The sequence below is a fragment of the Thermobia domestica genome, chromosome 15, assembly GCF_964235325.1.
Source record: "Thermobia domestica chromosome 15, izTheDome1.hap1.1, whole genome shotgun sequence".
Lineage (NCBI taxonomy): Eukaryota > Metazoa > Arthropoda > Insecta > Zygentoma > Lepismatidae > Thermobia > Thermobia domestica.
Genome location: NC_137468.1, coordinates 2,227,134 through 2,244,201, shown reverse-complemented (window position 1 = coordinate 2,244,201; position 17,068 = coordinate 2,227,134). Strand labels below are relative to the sequence as shown.

At 35.5% G+C, this 17,068-nt stretch overlaps 1 protein-coding gene across 1 annotated transcript in view; it reads right to left on the bottom strand.

Moving 5' to 3' along the window:
• Positions 1 to 1,067: 1,067 nt before the first annotated feature.
• Positions 1,068 to 17,068, bottom strand: part of LOC145671802 (serine protease inhibitor dipetalogastin-like) — a 57,747-nt gene continuing 41,746 nt past the window's right edge. The window contains exons 8-9 of the mRNA XM_081741035.1: positions 16,089 to 16,247; positions 1,068 to 3,261 (exon numbers count right to left, since the gene is read on the bottom strand). Coding sequence (XP_081597161.1) covers positions 3,179 to 3,261; positions 16,089 to 16,247 — 242 coding nt within the window. The 3' untranslated portion in view covers positions 1,068 to 3,178. The remainder of the gene's footprint in view (positions 3,262 to 16,088; positions 16,248 to 17,068) is intronic.

The window sequence follows — 17,068 nt, the reverse complement described above, 5'->3', positions numbered from 1 at the left end:
CTAAGTTTCAAACAAATCTTGTTAAAATATCAAAATAATTTATCTAAAAAAAAATATCCAAAATTTATTCCAAAATGATACTCTAAAAGTACTCCAGAACATTTCCAAAATTTACTACAAGAGACTTCCAAAAAATGCTCTAAGTATTATTCGAAAATTTACCCCAAAACTCTTCTGGAGTAAATTTTCTAAAATGTATTAAAAAATGTTACTACATCAGATTTCGAAAATTTACTTCAAAATTTTAGTTTAAGGTTTACTCCAACACATTTCATAAAGTTTTAAGTAAAGAAAGTGAAGTAAAGCGAAGTAATTTAAAGGAACTTCTAGGACAGAGAACGCATGAACCTAAGGGCTCTGTGTGTCTGGAGGTAAAGGTACTTCGGCACTCTCGGAAGTGATGTAGTCAGGACAATCGTCTGGCCTCCTTTGCTTCTCTAGGATGCCCTACGCACCCATTTCCAAGAAATTTGGTGAACCTCGGAGCCACATTAGAATCAAAATAGAACATCATTTCCCGCCATAACCAGGGATCGACTCCAGGTGACCCAGTTAACACGTACACGCCTTCCCGACTAGGCTACAAAGGCTCTTCAGTAAAAAAGTGTGCGTTTTCAAATTATAATACACTTCAAAACATGTCGTCTTCAGTAGCAGGAGATATTCCTAATATCTATCAGGCAGAATTTGTGTAATGCTCTACTTACGCACTAGAACACGAAGAGCGGCCTTTAAGTATGGATTACTTGATATATTACAATTTTCTTCCCAATGAGAGGGTAGTTACTTTCAGGCGAATATATATAACGAGGAACTCAAGGTTTCGAAATGAACTATACTTGTCATACGTCTGAGAGACATCTTGATTCACAGCCAAGAAATATATAAACACAAAACTGTTAAAAACTAGACATCACCAGTGCGAAATTCTTGATGCAGGTGCAGTGTAACCAGCCATAGAAGAATTCATTCTCAAACATGTAAATATATATATATATATATATATATATATATATATATATATATATATATATATATATATATAAAGCCTATAAGCAGCCAAAGGAGAGAGGTCTAATATGTTTTTAAATTAGATTAGCTACAAAAACGGATATACGGACTGCTTTTCAGTACGAGCTTAAGAGCGTGGCGCATCATTTGCAAGTGATGTAGGAATTGGTAGACAGAGCAAGCGAGTTGCAAGACCTCATTCAGTATCAACATATCGCAAAATGTGCTAAAAAAAATAATTATAACTGCTATGGCGAGTATCGAAAACTAAAATGCAAATTCTGCGTTGCGATGACGCAAACCCTTATGGAATGAGATCCACGCCCATCAAAAGATATATTAGAAATGAAATACATATTATGCCATTTTAACATAAAATTAAAGTAAACGACTGAATAAAAATGAACGTTCTTTATTTTTTTCATTTTATTGGTTGATTGCAGTGGATTCCATAAGGCACACATCAAAATCCAATTCGAAAGAACAGGAACTCCCCCTGACATATTATTTGCCAAAGCTTATCTTTCATTTTTCTCGGCCACGGCATTGAGCAAAAACAAACAAAAAAAAAAATACGAATAGTAGAGTATTAATATAACTGAGTAATCCTTCTACATTTTTCTCATTTCCTCCCCTGCTTCAAACTGCTAACTCAAACCTTTCTCGAAGTTTTGCTTGTGACGTCAAAGAAAACAGATTACAGCGCCACTCTCTTTCGACATTGCTTACATCTGATTAGTTCTTACCAGTGTTGCCACACTTGGTACAATTGTACCAGATTCAGCCCTTTTTGTCATTCATCGGCCCGTTGGTACCACGCTGGCATTTTCAGCCCCTTTTGTGAAAAAGTTGGTACAATTCTACCCAATTCAGCACCATTTAACAAATATTGTCACATTTTCAAAAGTTCATGTTACTCATACTGTGTTGGATTCTTAAGAAATGCTGGTAAACATTCATTCTGTTACGTTGCACCGCATAACGCTACAAACTTTGTGTGGAAAATTCGTAATTCGAACTATACCGGGAAACAAGTGACGCTAGATGGGTGCATCTGCGCCGCGCAGGAAGGAGACGAGAAAGAAGTGGAGATATTTTAGCTTGAAATCTTATCTTTTTTAAAAAAAAAAAAAAAAGTACACACACGTTGAATCAAGTGTTGCATATTCTGAAGAAGACCAGCGTGTGCTGAAGTAAGTGTATAATTTCTGTGTCGTTGCAAAGATTCTACATCAAAACAATAATAACACCAATACCGTACCGTGGAAAATCAGCGCCTGGGCGAGAATATACGACGGCGAACCCGTACATATGACTGAGGTCGATAGTCCAGCCGCAAAGCGCCACTATGATTGGTGCGAAGCGTAATAAAATTTTAAAGAATAAACCCTGTTTTTTTTTTTATTTTGAGCACTTTTTCTTACTTTTCCTTCAATATATATCTTTTCTTTTCCCTTCCGAACTTTGCGCCCCCTTACTTTGGCGCCCGGTACCTCCTTCTAACGGCACGGTATACACGAAAAACTACATTGACGTAGTTGCCGGCTTACCGGGCTAAGTTGTTTACTAGTGACGCCATATTGACGAATATAAAAATACTCGAACATTTCTTCGTTTTAGAGATCTATAGCGACGCGTTGCAACAAACTTTATGTATAGGCCTAAAGTTACATCAAGGATGATCATACGTGGGCAAAAATATTTTACTTATTGGCAAAAATATTTTACTTTTTGGCAAAAAAATGAATTCAGCCCTTTTTGTTTCAATTTGGTACTATTTCTCAGCCCACTCCAGAGCTAGGACTGTGGCAACACTGGTTCTTACTTGTGCAGACAACTTGAATTTCAGCGGAGAATGTAGGAAGAAGTACCTTTGCATATTTATTATCTATGTGTTTAAGATTATATGTATTAGAATAATTTGTAGAAAATAATCAATGGTTTGTTATTATGAATAAGATAAACAGTAGTTCCAGATTAAAAACTAGGCCTTCTTTGCTGCAATTCTCTCCCAAATATTGTTTCTTGGTTCTTAGCATCACAATATGGTGTTATGCTTCTTGTCTAGATGTTATAGATCATTACACAACGAGCAAGAGAGATGTTTTCTTTCCTTTAAGAAGATTGTTTCCACCAATCTGTTTGGATGATGATCTGAACAATAACGTTATGGTAGCTCAGAGCTTTCAGTTGCGGCCATCATAGCTTCAGTATCCTTAACACATGGCTTAGAGTGAACCTTACGAAGACCTGGAAATTACAAATGAAATTGGATAAAAGAGTATGTAGCATAATTATAACAGTTTTCTTTCTTCTTCACTTAAACATGATCACTACCATCATCATAAGCATTCTCATACCATTGATAAGCTACTAGCTACACAATAAGAAACTTTTATACATTCTAGAAATAGGATTATTTTATCAATTGTAATCTTCCTCTACAACTTACTTGTTTACCTTCCAACATAAATTCTATCAAATAAACTACAATGCAATTCTTCAATAACAACATGAAAAATGTTTTTTTTCGTTATTCGAAATCCTTTTTGGGTTCTCACTAATTCCCACAGTTATTTAGACTGATGATTCCTACACTCTGTTCCCTCTTCTTCTAAACCACAGTAAACAAAACTTTTAATATTCTTCAGTTATTCAGACACCTGATTGGCTAATGATAAATCAGAGCCAAACTTAAAGACTAGGTTATGTTAAGAACATACAGATGAACAGTAATCACCAACATACAGTAATACCAATTTGGCCTATTTTTTGCTAAATCTAGCCTATTTGGAGAGGCACTTAGCCATACAAATCTACGAAATGCTTATAGCCTTAAATATAACTTATTTTATGAAACTCTTTTGCCATTTTTAGCCTTTTTATTAGCCGTTAAATAAATTCTCAAAATACCTTTTTCTTTGAATTAAAAGTGTAAATTTAAAAAAAAAATAAGTGTATCTGTTATTATATACATTCGTATTAATTGATTTCTTAAGACAGAGAATGTTTTATTACACAACAAAACATCCTTTTTTAATTCTTCTTTTCTCTTCCCACTCCACAGATTTACCAGCTACTCAACAATACTTGTCAACTTAGAAAGAATTTCACGCTTCCGTAACGGCTCCGTTTGCTACTTTTTAATTATTTTAGTTTCTCGCATTTCACAGCAAGAATGAGAATTTTCTAATAAAAATTTAATAACTTCGGTTCTTCAAGCCACGTAGATTGTTTTAGTTTATTAAAGGAAACAAATACAAGGTCTAATTATAAATTTTAGTTCATGCTTCAAAGAATTCACACTATGTTGTTTTACCACTTGGAAATGAAAATTAAATGTGACCATGACAATTCGTGCGGGTTTACGGAGAAATTAGTGTTGTAAAGAATATGACCTGCCGAAAGAAGTACTACTGGAAATTGGGACAATGGCAGCCTACATAATCAATTCACAATCCAACGATGATGCATCCAATTCCAATCCAGTGCTTCGGCTAGCTGCGTCATTGAAGACGACTTATTTCAATTCGACTGATAATTATGACTGTTGACTTTCATAAATCAGGTGAGTTGTTGATGAATTTTATTGTAATTTAAAGTGATATATTTACTTGAAAGTCTTCAGTAAATAAAATTGAAAATAAATTTCGAATTTTACTATAACGCACTTATAGTTTTTCACACAACAAAGGGGGCTTTAAAATCTGCAATCTGGGTTATACGTTAGCAGTCCAAAATCTAGCTTTTTTTTTTGCGTAAAAATGCTTATTTCTGAAGGCCATCTAATCTTTTTTCTTGAGAGGTTGTTGTTGGTGGGTATGGAATGAGGACACGGGCTGATAAGGTTTTGAGATAATGGCACATACTCATATTAGTACGTTGCTAGGGAATAGGGTCTATACTGTGTAAACAGTTTATGTAATGAAAATATATTAAAAAATGGATTGATGTGAATCCTAGTAGAGGTTGGCAAGATGGCGTAGAATGTTCTACACAATACAGCGTCATGCTCTTCAATTATTTCAATTTAATTATTAACAACAATTTCCATTTTGGACATAATTTTAGTGTATTACAATTTTTATAGTGTTATACATAATTTTTTGTATGTTCTACGTTTCTGCCTTCCTTTTTAATTCACAAACTAGTGTGGAAACAGCATTATTTGAAACAGGCTAATTCGTCCATTTTGGAACGGGCCACCTTCTACAATTATATTAATAACAAAAAGATTTAAAACAATTCTAGTGAAGCAGTCAACTTGGCCTTAGTGCTGTGACTTTTTAATTATAAAATCTCCCGCGAGGGAAATGAATAGAATAGAATAGAATAGAATCCTAGTATGTGGATATGTAGGTAATGGATACGTTTGTTTAGTATTTGAAAATAATACGGTTTAGTGAAATGCAAGTATGATGTGGATGCAATACGGTAATAAATGGATTTAGTGAAATGGAATTAATAGTCTTTATAGTTGAGTACAAATATCAGTCTCTCCAACAGTATTAGCTTACAGACATTTGGAAGTGATTTAGGCAAATATATCTATGTAAAATATAAAGGTGTAGATTAAGTTCAAGAGGTCCACGATTGAATATTGTAAGGAATCTAACCTTACTTTGTTACTTTCATTTGTTGACAATACTGCCAACATATACATTCGAGTAACCACCAAAACAAGAAAACCGGAAACAGAGAAAGTGCACAAAATGATCGAGTAAAATAAACGTAGAATAAATGTGCTTATATTTCGTAACAACAAAACTTGAAATAGTTAAGATACGATATAGGCAAGAAGTTGGAATGCAATTCAGAAAAAAAAAAAAACAGAATTCTAGATAACTGATGAAGGAATAGTAGACAAGGAAAATCAGTAACAGAAAATAACCTAACACCACTGATCAAACTGCAAATCACTAAAGAAGAAGAAAGAAAAGCAATGACCCCAAAAACAAATATAGAAAATTAAAATAACAGTCAGAAACACGACAATGCATTCGAAGAAGAGAAACATTACCAAACACACACAAATAACGGACACAATTAATCTGAAGGCCAATTCTAGGAAAGGGCTTCAAAATCACATTTGCTAATATGTTTTGTTAAAAGCACACAACCATATTTTTTTTCCATAGAAGTGTTCGTTAGGAAACGTATAAGAGTGTTTGTTACTGTGAAAAGTTCGTCCAATTATTTTAAATGACGTCATAAGATCAAACACATTCAATAGAGGAAAATTTTGAATACGACTGTTAGATGCCAAACTGTTCAAATTACAAAAGTTGAATCAAATCGATCCTGCACTTTCTTCTCAAAGCAAACAAAAATTACCAGAGGTGTCCCTCAGGGCTCTATTTTAGTTCCTACTCTATTCATAATTTACATAAATGATCTGATAAAAACTTTACACCCCACAAAATGCATGTTATATGCTGATGATATAAATATAGCTATTACTGAACAAGACCCAAATTTAGTATTGGTCAAGACAGAAAAGGTTATAAGCAAAATAGTTACTTGGTTGAATGCAAATAACCTTCTCCTAAATACAGATAAAACAGTCGCAATTAACTTTCGTTTTCCAGCAAATAATCCATCCTTTCCTTCGCTAAACATTAATGGAAAACAAATGGAGTATTCTAATGCAACAAAATTACTTGGTGTTTACATCGGTGATGATTTGTCTTGGCAAACTCATGTTAAAACATTAAATAAAAAATTGACTACTTTATGTTTTGCGTTCTTTAGGTTACGAGATACAGTTTCACGAAATAGCTTATTATCGATATACTATACAAAAGTCCAATCACTCCTCAGTTTTGGAATTATCTTTTGGGGGTCAGCCGCATGTAGTCAGGAAACATTTCGGATACAAAAGAAAATACTACGAATAATATTCAGATTAAATAAAAGAACATCATGTAAACAAATATTTAGATCACAAAAATTTTTAACCCTTCCAAGCCTATACATATATAAATGTATACACTTCGTGAAACAAAACAAACAGATGTTTATACAAACAAGAGATATTCATGCATACAACACGCGGCAATTAAACGACATTTACGTAGTACAACAAAATTACTCCAAGTACCAAAAAAATGTTTATTTAAATTGTACGAGACTTTATAATATGTTACCATCACATTATAAAGAGGTAAATTTTAATACTCAAAACAAAATTCGTACTCTGTTACTTTCTAAAGCATATTATCAGTTCAGGAATTTGCAAATGATAACGATGTATGAATATGATGTAATTATGTAACAAATTTAACATGTGATGTTTATTATAATTTTGTACTTCAAATGGTGTAATAAGCTGTAATTACAATTTGATTTATATGCATGACAACTGTAGAACTTATAGGAGATACTCTCCATATTGTAAGTCAAAACAGGCTAAATAAATAAATAAATAAATAAAAAACGGCTTGAGGGAGTGAGGCCATATCATGTGTACAAGTAACGGTAGTAGAGCCAAATTTGTAAGATGTAGTACTACTGGCAACCATTTTAAAGTGCGCCATCTTGGATTCAGGTTTAAAATTTTAAATGAGAAGAGGGTCGTGTGATATATCGTTTTAGGGTGGCGTTTTACCACAAATAAAAATTGAACACTTTTTTAGCACACTTTATTTCTGTAAAAAAAAAATATTGCTTGTGAAATGGTTCAGGTTGAGTTCAAAATGACTGTTTCAACATAAGCGTATATTTCTATTACAACGAAAAGTGATCTCTACTGTTGCAGCAATATTTCAGTGCAACAATATTGCATCTAAGCATTTTTGTATGTTACATTTTAATTGTTTGTTTCTAAACACGAAAGAAGGTATATGGGAAATCATAACATAATTTTCTTAGAAACTAAATAGCTAACAAACAGAAGGTTTTTAAATTTATATCCAGTTTTCTGTTGGCATTAGTCAGACTCATTATCTGAACAATTCTTACACCATGATAAACAACTGCATCCACACTCTCTGGTACAAAACATCTCTTCTTTTCTACACAGGCAATTTCTAGTATTGCATGTACTTCCACTTTCTTTACATCTACACATTGTCAGCTCCTGGTAACTGGGTTTTAACGGATTAGTAGTCAACAGTTGTGGAATTAGCATACCATCTATTAACTTACATTTACACTTAACAGGAGACGGTAATTTTGGATGAGTCTTCAATGACTGCTTCCATACTTTAGTTTGATAGTGATCTCTCACTGTATGTAGAGTCAAAACATCTTTCGTTGGAGGTAGTGAGTCAATATTACTTGTCATTTTCCGAAACATAGCACAGCGAACTTCATGTATAGATGTACTTGACAAGTTCGGTTCATAAAGACGTAACAAATTGTTCTAGTGACACAACAGTAGAACTCTTAATCACTTAACAACTCTTCTTCACCGAAATTCTTCTCCGAACAACTCTACTCCACTGCTCTCAAGAACATCTTTCAGAGCAGAGTCAGCCATATGCTGGCCAATAACTTTCGCAAAATTCATTTGAACATGAAATCCTCCCAAAAGGATTATTATATCCTGACAATCAACTTGATCTGCTACTGTTTTTGAGTTATCTGGGTTTGAGATGAGTTGATTAAACCCACTCCACGAGGGACAAATCTGGTCTTCAGAATCTTCAAGTCCGTAGAAACTCTAAGAGAGATCCTGGTTAGCTAAATGCTTCATTTGGTGTGTGTCTGCTTCAAAGTGTTCTAGTACCACTTGGTTTAGAAATTTGGGAGTCGGTTTGTTCTCCATCTTAGCATCCCTTAGTTCAAATATCCCTGACCAAATGAGCAGAGATTGTGGCCTGCCTAGTTGAAACTCAATAACAGAGGTCTCTTCAAATGGCATACTTCATCTAATAGCAGCAGTCTGAGAGGTGTGGAAAGTACCTTTGCCATCAAGAGTTTCTTCATTGTTGTCATTTGAATACATGATGCATCACGGAAGTTCAGCCCCTATAAAGTTATGTGGTACAAAAATTTCACCATTCTTATAATAGCGCTTAATTGCTTCATTCACTATTTTTTGTATCTATCCTCAAGACTGACTCGCAACTTATGCTTTGTCCAGCTGCATGAAGTAACTGTAGTAAGTCTTTTGAGTGTGTGGTCTGATGTACAGCAACTCCAATTCCAATATGTTTCGGTGTTGGTTTGTGACCACCAGAACTCAAAAACACTATATCTTGAGCAATGCTAAAAAGCTTTTTGTTGAAGGTTCCACCACATACATTCTCAAGTTGACCATACGTCTCTTCGAGACAAAGAAGTCGCAAACGCAGGTAAAGACTGTTAGGAATAATTGATTCGACATGTTGTTGATCAATACTACCAATGATATTATGGCTTGGAGACTCTCTTATGTCAGACTTGATCTTCAGAGCAACCCAGTAGTGCCAACTAAGGATCTCTATGTCAGTGGTGCCCACACCCTTATGTCCATGACGCACCCCCCCTTCCCAATTGTCTATCCATAGATGTTCTTCCATGAAAAAATCTTTTCGATTAATTTTTCCACCCCCTCAAACAAATTTATATAGATTTTAACCCCCCCAAATATTTCAATGACGCAGTTTGCGTCATAACCCCTCTCTGTGGGCACCCCTGTCTATGTCCTTATCGTCCTGATCTTCGCAATTACTTTCAATCATGTCGTTCCATTGAATATCACCTTGTGAATATTCGACTACGTTTTTCCTAAGATTCTGCAAAGCAGTTTCATGCGTCATTTCAGGGAAAATTAGTAACTGATCTGTTGGATTCAGTGAATGTACAAATGTAGCTTTTTCTTGTAGCAGTTTGTGAATTTTTGTTTTGAAGTTCTGACTTCTGTAAACACCTGCTTCTGTTCCGAAGTCTTCAAGGAGTTCACAATATCTATCCCACACGCTTTAGGAGTAAATGTTTCCTCTAGCTAGGGATGCGCACGAGACGAGTCGAGACAGAATTTTCCTGACAAAATTCGAGTCGAGACACAGGTCTTCCAATAGAAAAGAATACATTTTTCGAGTCTAGACATCATTTTTACAGCATATTTTCGAGACGAGACAGCCTCAAATCTCGTCTCGTGCGCATCCCTACCCATAGCAAACCACATTCTGAGTTCATCAGTCACATTCTGAAGGCAAATACAAGACGATCAGTGTCATTGGATGTTGATGCAAAATTTCCATATTTCCTATTGAATTCCATATAGCAACAAAGATGATATTTGCCTTCTGCAGCTATGAAATGCCGACAAACCTGCAACGCATGACAATATCCTGCTTAGCGAGATGAAGGATCTTGTCAGAAGTTGCGAAGATTTGTATATTATGAAGTTTTTCTTTAGACTTGTCTTCTTGACAAAATATGCATTTTATTGATGTCAAAGTACATCTTCTTGAGAGGAAATGACAAGTTCCAGGTTATTGCACGTTCTTCTCTCTTGACTCATATGCGTTTCTTCTAGTATTCTCAAAGCGTTTCATGAGACGCTTGATAGCAGTAGCACTTGTAAAAAAAGCATAACATGTTTTATGTCATTTGACCTTATCGGCTGCCTCAAGAGAATGTTCTTCAATTCTATCAAAAACATCTACGTACTCCTCATCTTTGTATTTCAATCATTCATTTGCCTTGAGCTTCAAACACTTAAGTCCATCTTCCGATTTCTTTCTCAAACGTTTATGTTGTCTGCTCCTGCCGTAATCATTTTGACAGATGAAACAATTTTCAAGTTGATAACAATTGCTCTTTCTCTCTTCCTACCAATAGAAACTGCTCCCACTGGTTCCATTTTAAACTGTATAGAAAAACGAGGATTTCATTTAGTATGACTACTGTAAGTATATAAGTACAAGGCATAGGGAAAATATATATGCATCTATGGTATAAAGTTTGTCAATACAGATTATATATCGATTTACTGAAAGAATAACAAGGACCGATTTGCCATCGAAACATGAAATATCTATACCACAATTAGAAGCATGCTTTCTTTTCCTTAACTCTTGCGGGTGGAACGCATTTCACGCATGGAGCATATAGTTTCATTAAAAAATTTAAAAACATAAAAATGAGAAAGTAAGCTTGGGTGACTATTACTCATTACACATACTATGTTATATGTTAGCAGTTTGTCGAGTGGGACAGAAGTAGGGTGCATCAGGGATCGCGTATGAAGCGAAAAGGTGCTTTTAAAGGAATTTTTTGCAAAAGTACATTATTTTTCCCACGTGTGACGTCATGGCTCCACATAAATGGTATTACTGAAAAGCTTATTTTGTTGTGAATAAAATGGTATATGAAGCATAAGTTTACATTCATTCTGAGAAGTGTAACAGCCATTTATATTATAGTCTATGACAGTGGTTCTCAAAGTGTGGTACGCGGACCCCTGGGGGTCCGTGAGACGTAGCCAGGGGGTCCGCGACGTCTAAAAATTGAAATGTGTTATGATAAAATGGAACTCACAGCTGTTATACAAGAAGTATTCTTTTCAGTTACTAAAAAGAAAGCAACTAGAAATCATACTTAACGTTTGTAAATTTAAATGTTTTCTTACTTTACTAAATTTCTGTTCTGTGAGTACAAAGAGTTGTCTAAAACGGCATTGCAACATTTGATGCATTTCCCTACCACTTACTTATGTGAACAGACCTTTTCTGCTCTTTGCAGTATTAAAGCCTGAAAGCGAAATCGTTTTAATGTGGAATCGGACCTAAGATTAATGGTAACAAAACTTATTCCGGATTTCAATGCAATTATGGAAAAACAGAAAGAATTTCATTCCTCATTAGTGACCCAGCATTTGAGAACACTGTTTATCAAGTGAATTTCCTTTTTTAAAAAAGTGCATTGATTTTCAGTCTTGAAAGTTACTGTATTTTCAGTTGAAATTTCGTTCATTAGGAAACAATCCATGTGCCTTTAGAATAAATTACTGCTTGCAATATTTTTCTTGATCTTTTTCTTGTCAGTGGTAATTCTAATCAGTATACGTTTTTAATACCATGTGAAATTTCAGATAGCATTGCAAGGGGGTCCACGGATCACTTTCCGAATGAACAGGGGGTCCACGGATAACCTTCCGAATGAACAAGGAGTCCACGGATCACTTTCCCAATGAACAAGGGGTACGCGGATCACTTTCCGAATGAACAAGGGGTCCGCGGATCACTTTCCGAATGAACAAGGGGTCCGCGGATCACTTTCCGAATGCACAGGCGGTCCGCGTTATTGGAAAGTTTGAGAACCACTGGTCTATGACTTTTCTTGAAATTGGTGCGCCATTAAAGAATTGATATTAGATACAATTAATACTAAGCTTCAGATAAAGTTTCCAAGATGACAACCTACCTTTAACACATCCTAAAGAGTTACGTAATCCTGCTACATAGACTGTCTACTTTTAACAGGACGTATTAGCGACATATGCAATATCAGAATTCGCCTCTAGACTAAATCGAAAAGTAAAAGAAATTGGAAACATCGTAATTAATAACAAAGAACTGGCTACCGATATAAGCGGAACTAGCCTGGAGCTGGGGGCCTAGGCTCCGCAATATTTTGAGTGACAAAAATAATTGAACCTATTATTTATATATTTTTGAAAGTTTATACTAAATTCATCATCATACCTATCATAGTCCAGGTTTTGGCTGCCCTCCCAGTTTTTAACTTCTAGATCCGCCACTGGGTGCCGATAAAAAAAAATATAAAGTCAAAACAAAATGCAAGAGAGGAAAATCAGAATTCTGAGAGACAGTTTCGAGTAAAAGACCATCAATATATAAGCGAATACTTTTAGAAAAACAAATAAGTCAAATAACTCAGAAAATGAATAAAATCTATCAGAAGAAACGAAAAAGACAGAAACTATTCAATGATATATCACGCAGTCTTAACGAGAGTAACAGAAGAGAGAAGCATTAACAAAGGTACAAAAAACATAAAATGCTATGCGTAACTTTGAGGAAAATCGAAAAGAAACATTTTTTCCCGCTAGAAATTATGTCCTTTGACTATAATAATAATAATAATAATAATAATAATAATAATAATAATAATAATAATAATAAGAAGAAGAAGAAGAAGAAGAAGAAGAAGAAGAAGAAGAAGAAGAAGAAGGAGAAGAAGAAGAAGAAGAATTGATTTTGCTCGAACAGGCATGTTAATTATCTATTTATTGTATGTGTAAATTAAGTAGCAGGTTCTTTATTATTTGTCTTCTAACAATGAAACATGTACTCCTAGGCGTGGGAGATCAGGGTTCGATTCCCGGCAGAAGCCCATATGGTTCGGATTCCACGTTAATCAGTAGGCCCACGTCTCATATAGCCTCCGTGCTGAACAGGACGTTAAACTCAAAATCAACTCAGTCCCGGGTTCGATTCCCGGTGGGGGCACTCGGTCGAAAAAGTGTAAAACGCTTTTTCAGGCCAGCCACCCTGAATGAGGTTTTCCTCATTCACACCAGGCAAATGTCGGGGTGGTACCTAACTTATAGGTCCCAGGCAGCTTCCTTCCTTTCCCCATCCTTTCTTCCTTCCCTTTCCCCGGATTGTGTGCTCGCCGAGGGACGTCATCCCTCAGAAACGTGAAGGGCTAAATGGCCTTAGATGCCGAAAGCCCAGAAATCTAAATCCTAAATCCTAAATCCTAAATCAAAATCAACTCAACTCAACAAGTACTTCTAACTGTGGCACAGTGTATTTGTAATAATATGCAGGTACTAGTAGGCCAGTTTTCATCAACTGAGAATCCTAAATTGAATCTTGTTAAGCTATTAATAATGGAGTCATTACTTCTAAATGTGATTAAGGGAATGATATCACTACCACTCTTACCTCAACACCTATTTGAAACTCTTCCGAATGAATTTCCGGGGAAACGTGTCCGATGCGACAATTCATTTAAAAATTCATATTTAAATAAAGATGCGCCTCTTCAAGTCTAACAAAGTTACTAATGTTTTCAAGGATCTTCGATTACAAAATGTGCTCGTATACTGCAATGAGGTGTCGTAAATACCCAGATGCGTAACGCTTTTTTTTTTTTTACGGAGCAACTGGTTCTTATATCAAAATCAATATCATCGACTGAAGGTTATGAGAAGCGATGTATCCTGTAATAAACTCTTGTTCCAAGATGATGGGATGAAGTCTGTTGCGTGCGAGTGGAGAAACTCTCTCGTACAGCATCTAATCCCTGGGAAGACAGTAATTTTCCGGTCGACAGGAGTAATCCCTGTTCATTTCTATCGGGGGAAGAGGGAGGGAGGGAGTAAGGAAACCTCGTTACCTTCTGGAAGAGACGACAGAGATAAATCTGGGATTTGTTTCCTAGGACTCAGGATTCTCTCCTTTTTTTTCCTGTTGTCTTTGTAAAAAGAAATCCAACAAAGTAAAAGTAAAGAGATTTACAGAAAAACTTTAAAAAGGTTTTACGACGCGATTTCAATCAAATTTTCACTTCCTTTTTTTTTCTCAGAGGTGTTACATCCATTTGCAGAATTTAATTTAATGTTAACCGTGACAAAACGAAATTAAAAAGTTAAATCTAAAAGTCATTTTGTACCTGAAGAAACTCTTAAGGAATTCTTTGACCTTGACGTTCACAAAGCTTGTGCGTGGTATCGTGCTGAGTTATGAATCTAGAAACTTTCTGGCAATATAACTACAATATGTAAGAAACTTGCATGATACTCATATTTCCGTACCGATTTAAGTTATTTGTATTAATTATAATATGCCATTAACCAATTTCAATCGTGATGGGATTGAGCTTAGATTCTTACATGAGTCAAATTCAACCATAGGAATTAGACTTACATGAGTCAATTTTAACCATAGGGATTATACTCACATCACTCAATTTCAAATATAGAGTTAGAACTTAGACTCAGGCATCAGTCAACCTCAATCATATGTATTACAGTTTCACATCATCAATTTCAACCGTAGGAATAGAACTTAGAATCTGGCATCAGCAAATCTCAACCATAGGTATTAGACAATCATATCAGTCAATTTCGAACATAGGTATTGCACTCTCACGTCAGTCAATTTCGACCATAGATATTAGGCTCTCACATCAGTCAATTTCGACAATAGGTATTAGAGTTTCACACCAGTCAATTTCGACTATAGGTATTAGACTCTCATATCAGTCAATTTCAACCATAGAAATTAGACTCACATCTATCAATTTCATCCATAGGGATTATACTCATAGCACTCAATTTCAACCATAGGTATTAGACTGTCAATTTCAACCATAAGGATAGAACCTAGAGTTAGGCACTAGTCAATTTCGACCATAGATATTAGACTGCCATATCAGTCAATTTCAACCATAGGAATTAGACTTACATCAGTTAATTTCAACCATAGGGATTATACTCACAGCAATCAATTTCAACCATAGAATTAGAACTCAGTCACCAGTCAATCTCAACCTTACGTATTACATTTTCATGTCATCAATTTTAATCATAGGAATAGAATGTAGGCTCTGGCATTAGTCAATCTCAAACATAGGTATTAGACTCACATCAGTCAATTTCGACCATAGGTATTAGACTCTCGCGTCAGTCAATTTCGACAATAGGTATTAAACTCTCACACCATTGAATTTCTCACATGGGTATTAGACTCTCACATCAGGCAAGATCGACCGTAGGTATTTGACTCATATCAGTCAATTTCAACTAGGGATAGAACTTAAATTTTTCACATTAGTCAATTTTAATCCCAGCCACAAGGCTCAAGAGTCTTGCATTGTTCAATCTGAACTATTGAGACAATGCGAGAATGTGAGAAGAACCGAAAGAATTCCGAGGAAACTTACGGACACGAGGTTGTCCAATACAAACTCACTTGGCTCAGGATCGAAGCAGAAATTTCTAGCACCAGAGATGAGCACTGAACACTAAGCCGGCATGTTCACTAACTTACCCTTACATTCTGTGGCAAGAAAAATATGCATATTGGCATTGACGATTGCTTGCAATTGTACACTAAAATACAAATAATCTAACAGTAAATTATTTTAAGAAGAATTATTGGTTTTTCTCTTACCTGGAATGGTTTTGGCAGCACAAAGCATTGCCATTGTATTGAAATATGTGACGCCATTAGAGGCACAGACAGGCCTCGCCATCAAATGGTAACCTCTTTGGATAGCTTCGCACGGATCGTCCTCCTCACGACAGGCTCTGTTTCTGCTTAACACTCTCACTGCAACAGGAGAAACCAGCAGAAACAAGTATTTTACCACATCAATTCAATTTTTAAACAAAAAATTCCTACCATATTGAAAATGTGACAATTACCGGAATCGGCTGTTAGAAGTACTGGGAGTTTACCTATTCAGTAGAGAATGTCACTTCAAAAGCAATCTCCATCCGAAGGAAGCAAAGCACTTTTCTAAAGGACTGAGTTCTGTAGTGCAAAAGGAATGGGGCAATTGCTACCCCCTTGATTTTAGAAACCTTTATGAAATTTCCTATTGATGTTTCAGCACTTCATAGTGTACACAGTTCTGATTTTATATAAGTATTTGGGAGTTGTTCTTTGTTAGTGCTCCACATATAAAGGCTCCAGGTATAAATGAACGAATCTGATTATTTGTTCATTGCTCTAGAGTGACCCCGCGTAACGCAGTCGCTAATGCTCTCGCCTTTACTGCGACGAGTTTCGAGTTAGAGTTCCAATACACTCGATCGAAAAAATATTTTTCTTTCTGGCCAGCCTTCCTGAGTGAGGTTCTTTCTTCTCTCCCTCATTCACCTCTTGTAAAGGCAGGATGGTATCTAACACAAAAGTCCCTTCCTCCCCTATTGCTTTCTTTCTTTCCTACATCATTGCTCATAAATGACGGGCTAAAGTGACGATAAAATATAGAAATATAACTCCTAGTTTATCTACATTTACTGTAGTTAATAAAGTTGAGTAATATGCGTAAATAATTGTTGTTTTGTATGAAATACGAGGCGCATCCAGAAAGCAACTTTCCCGCGCGTCCCTTAGCTATTAATCCATATGTTGCTCAAAGCAAT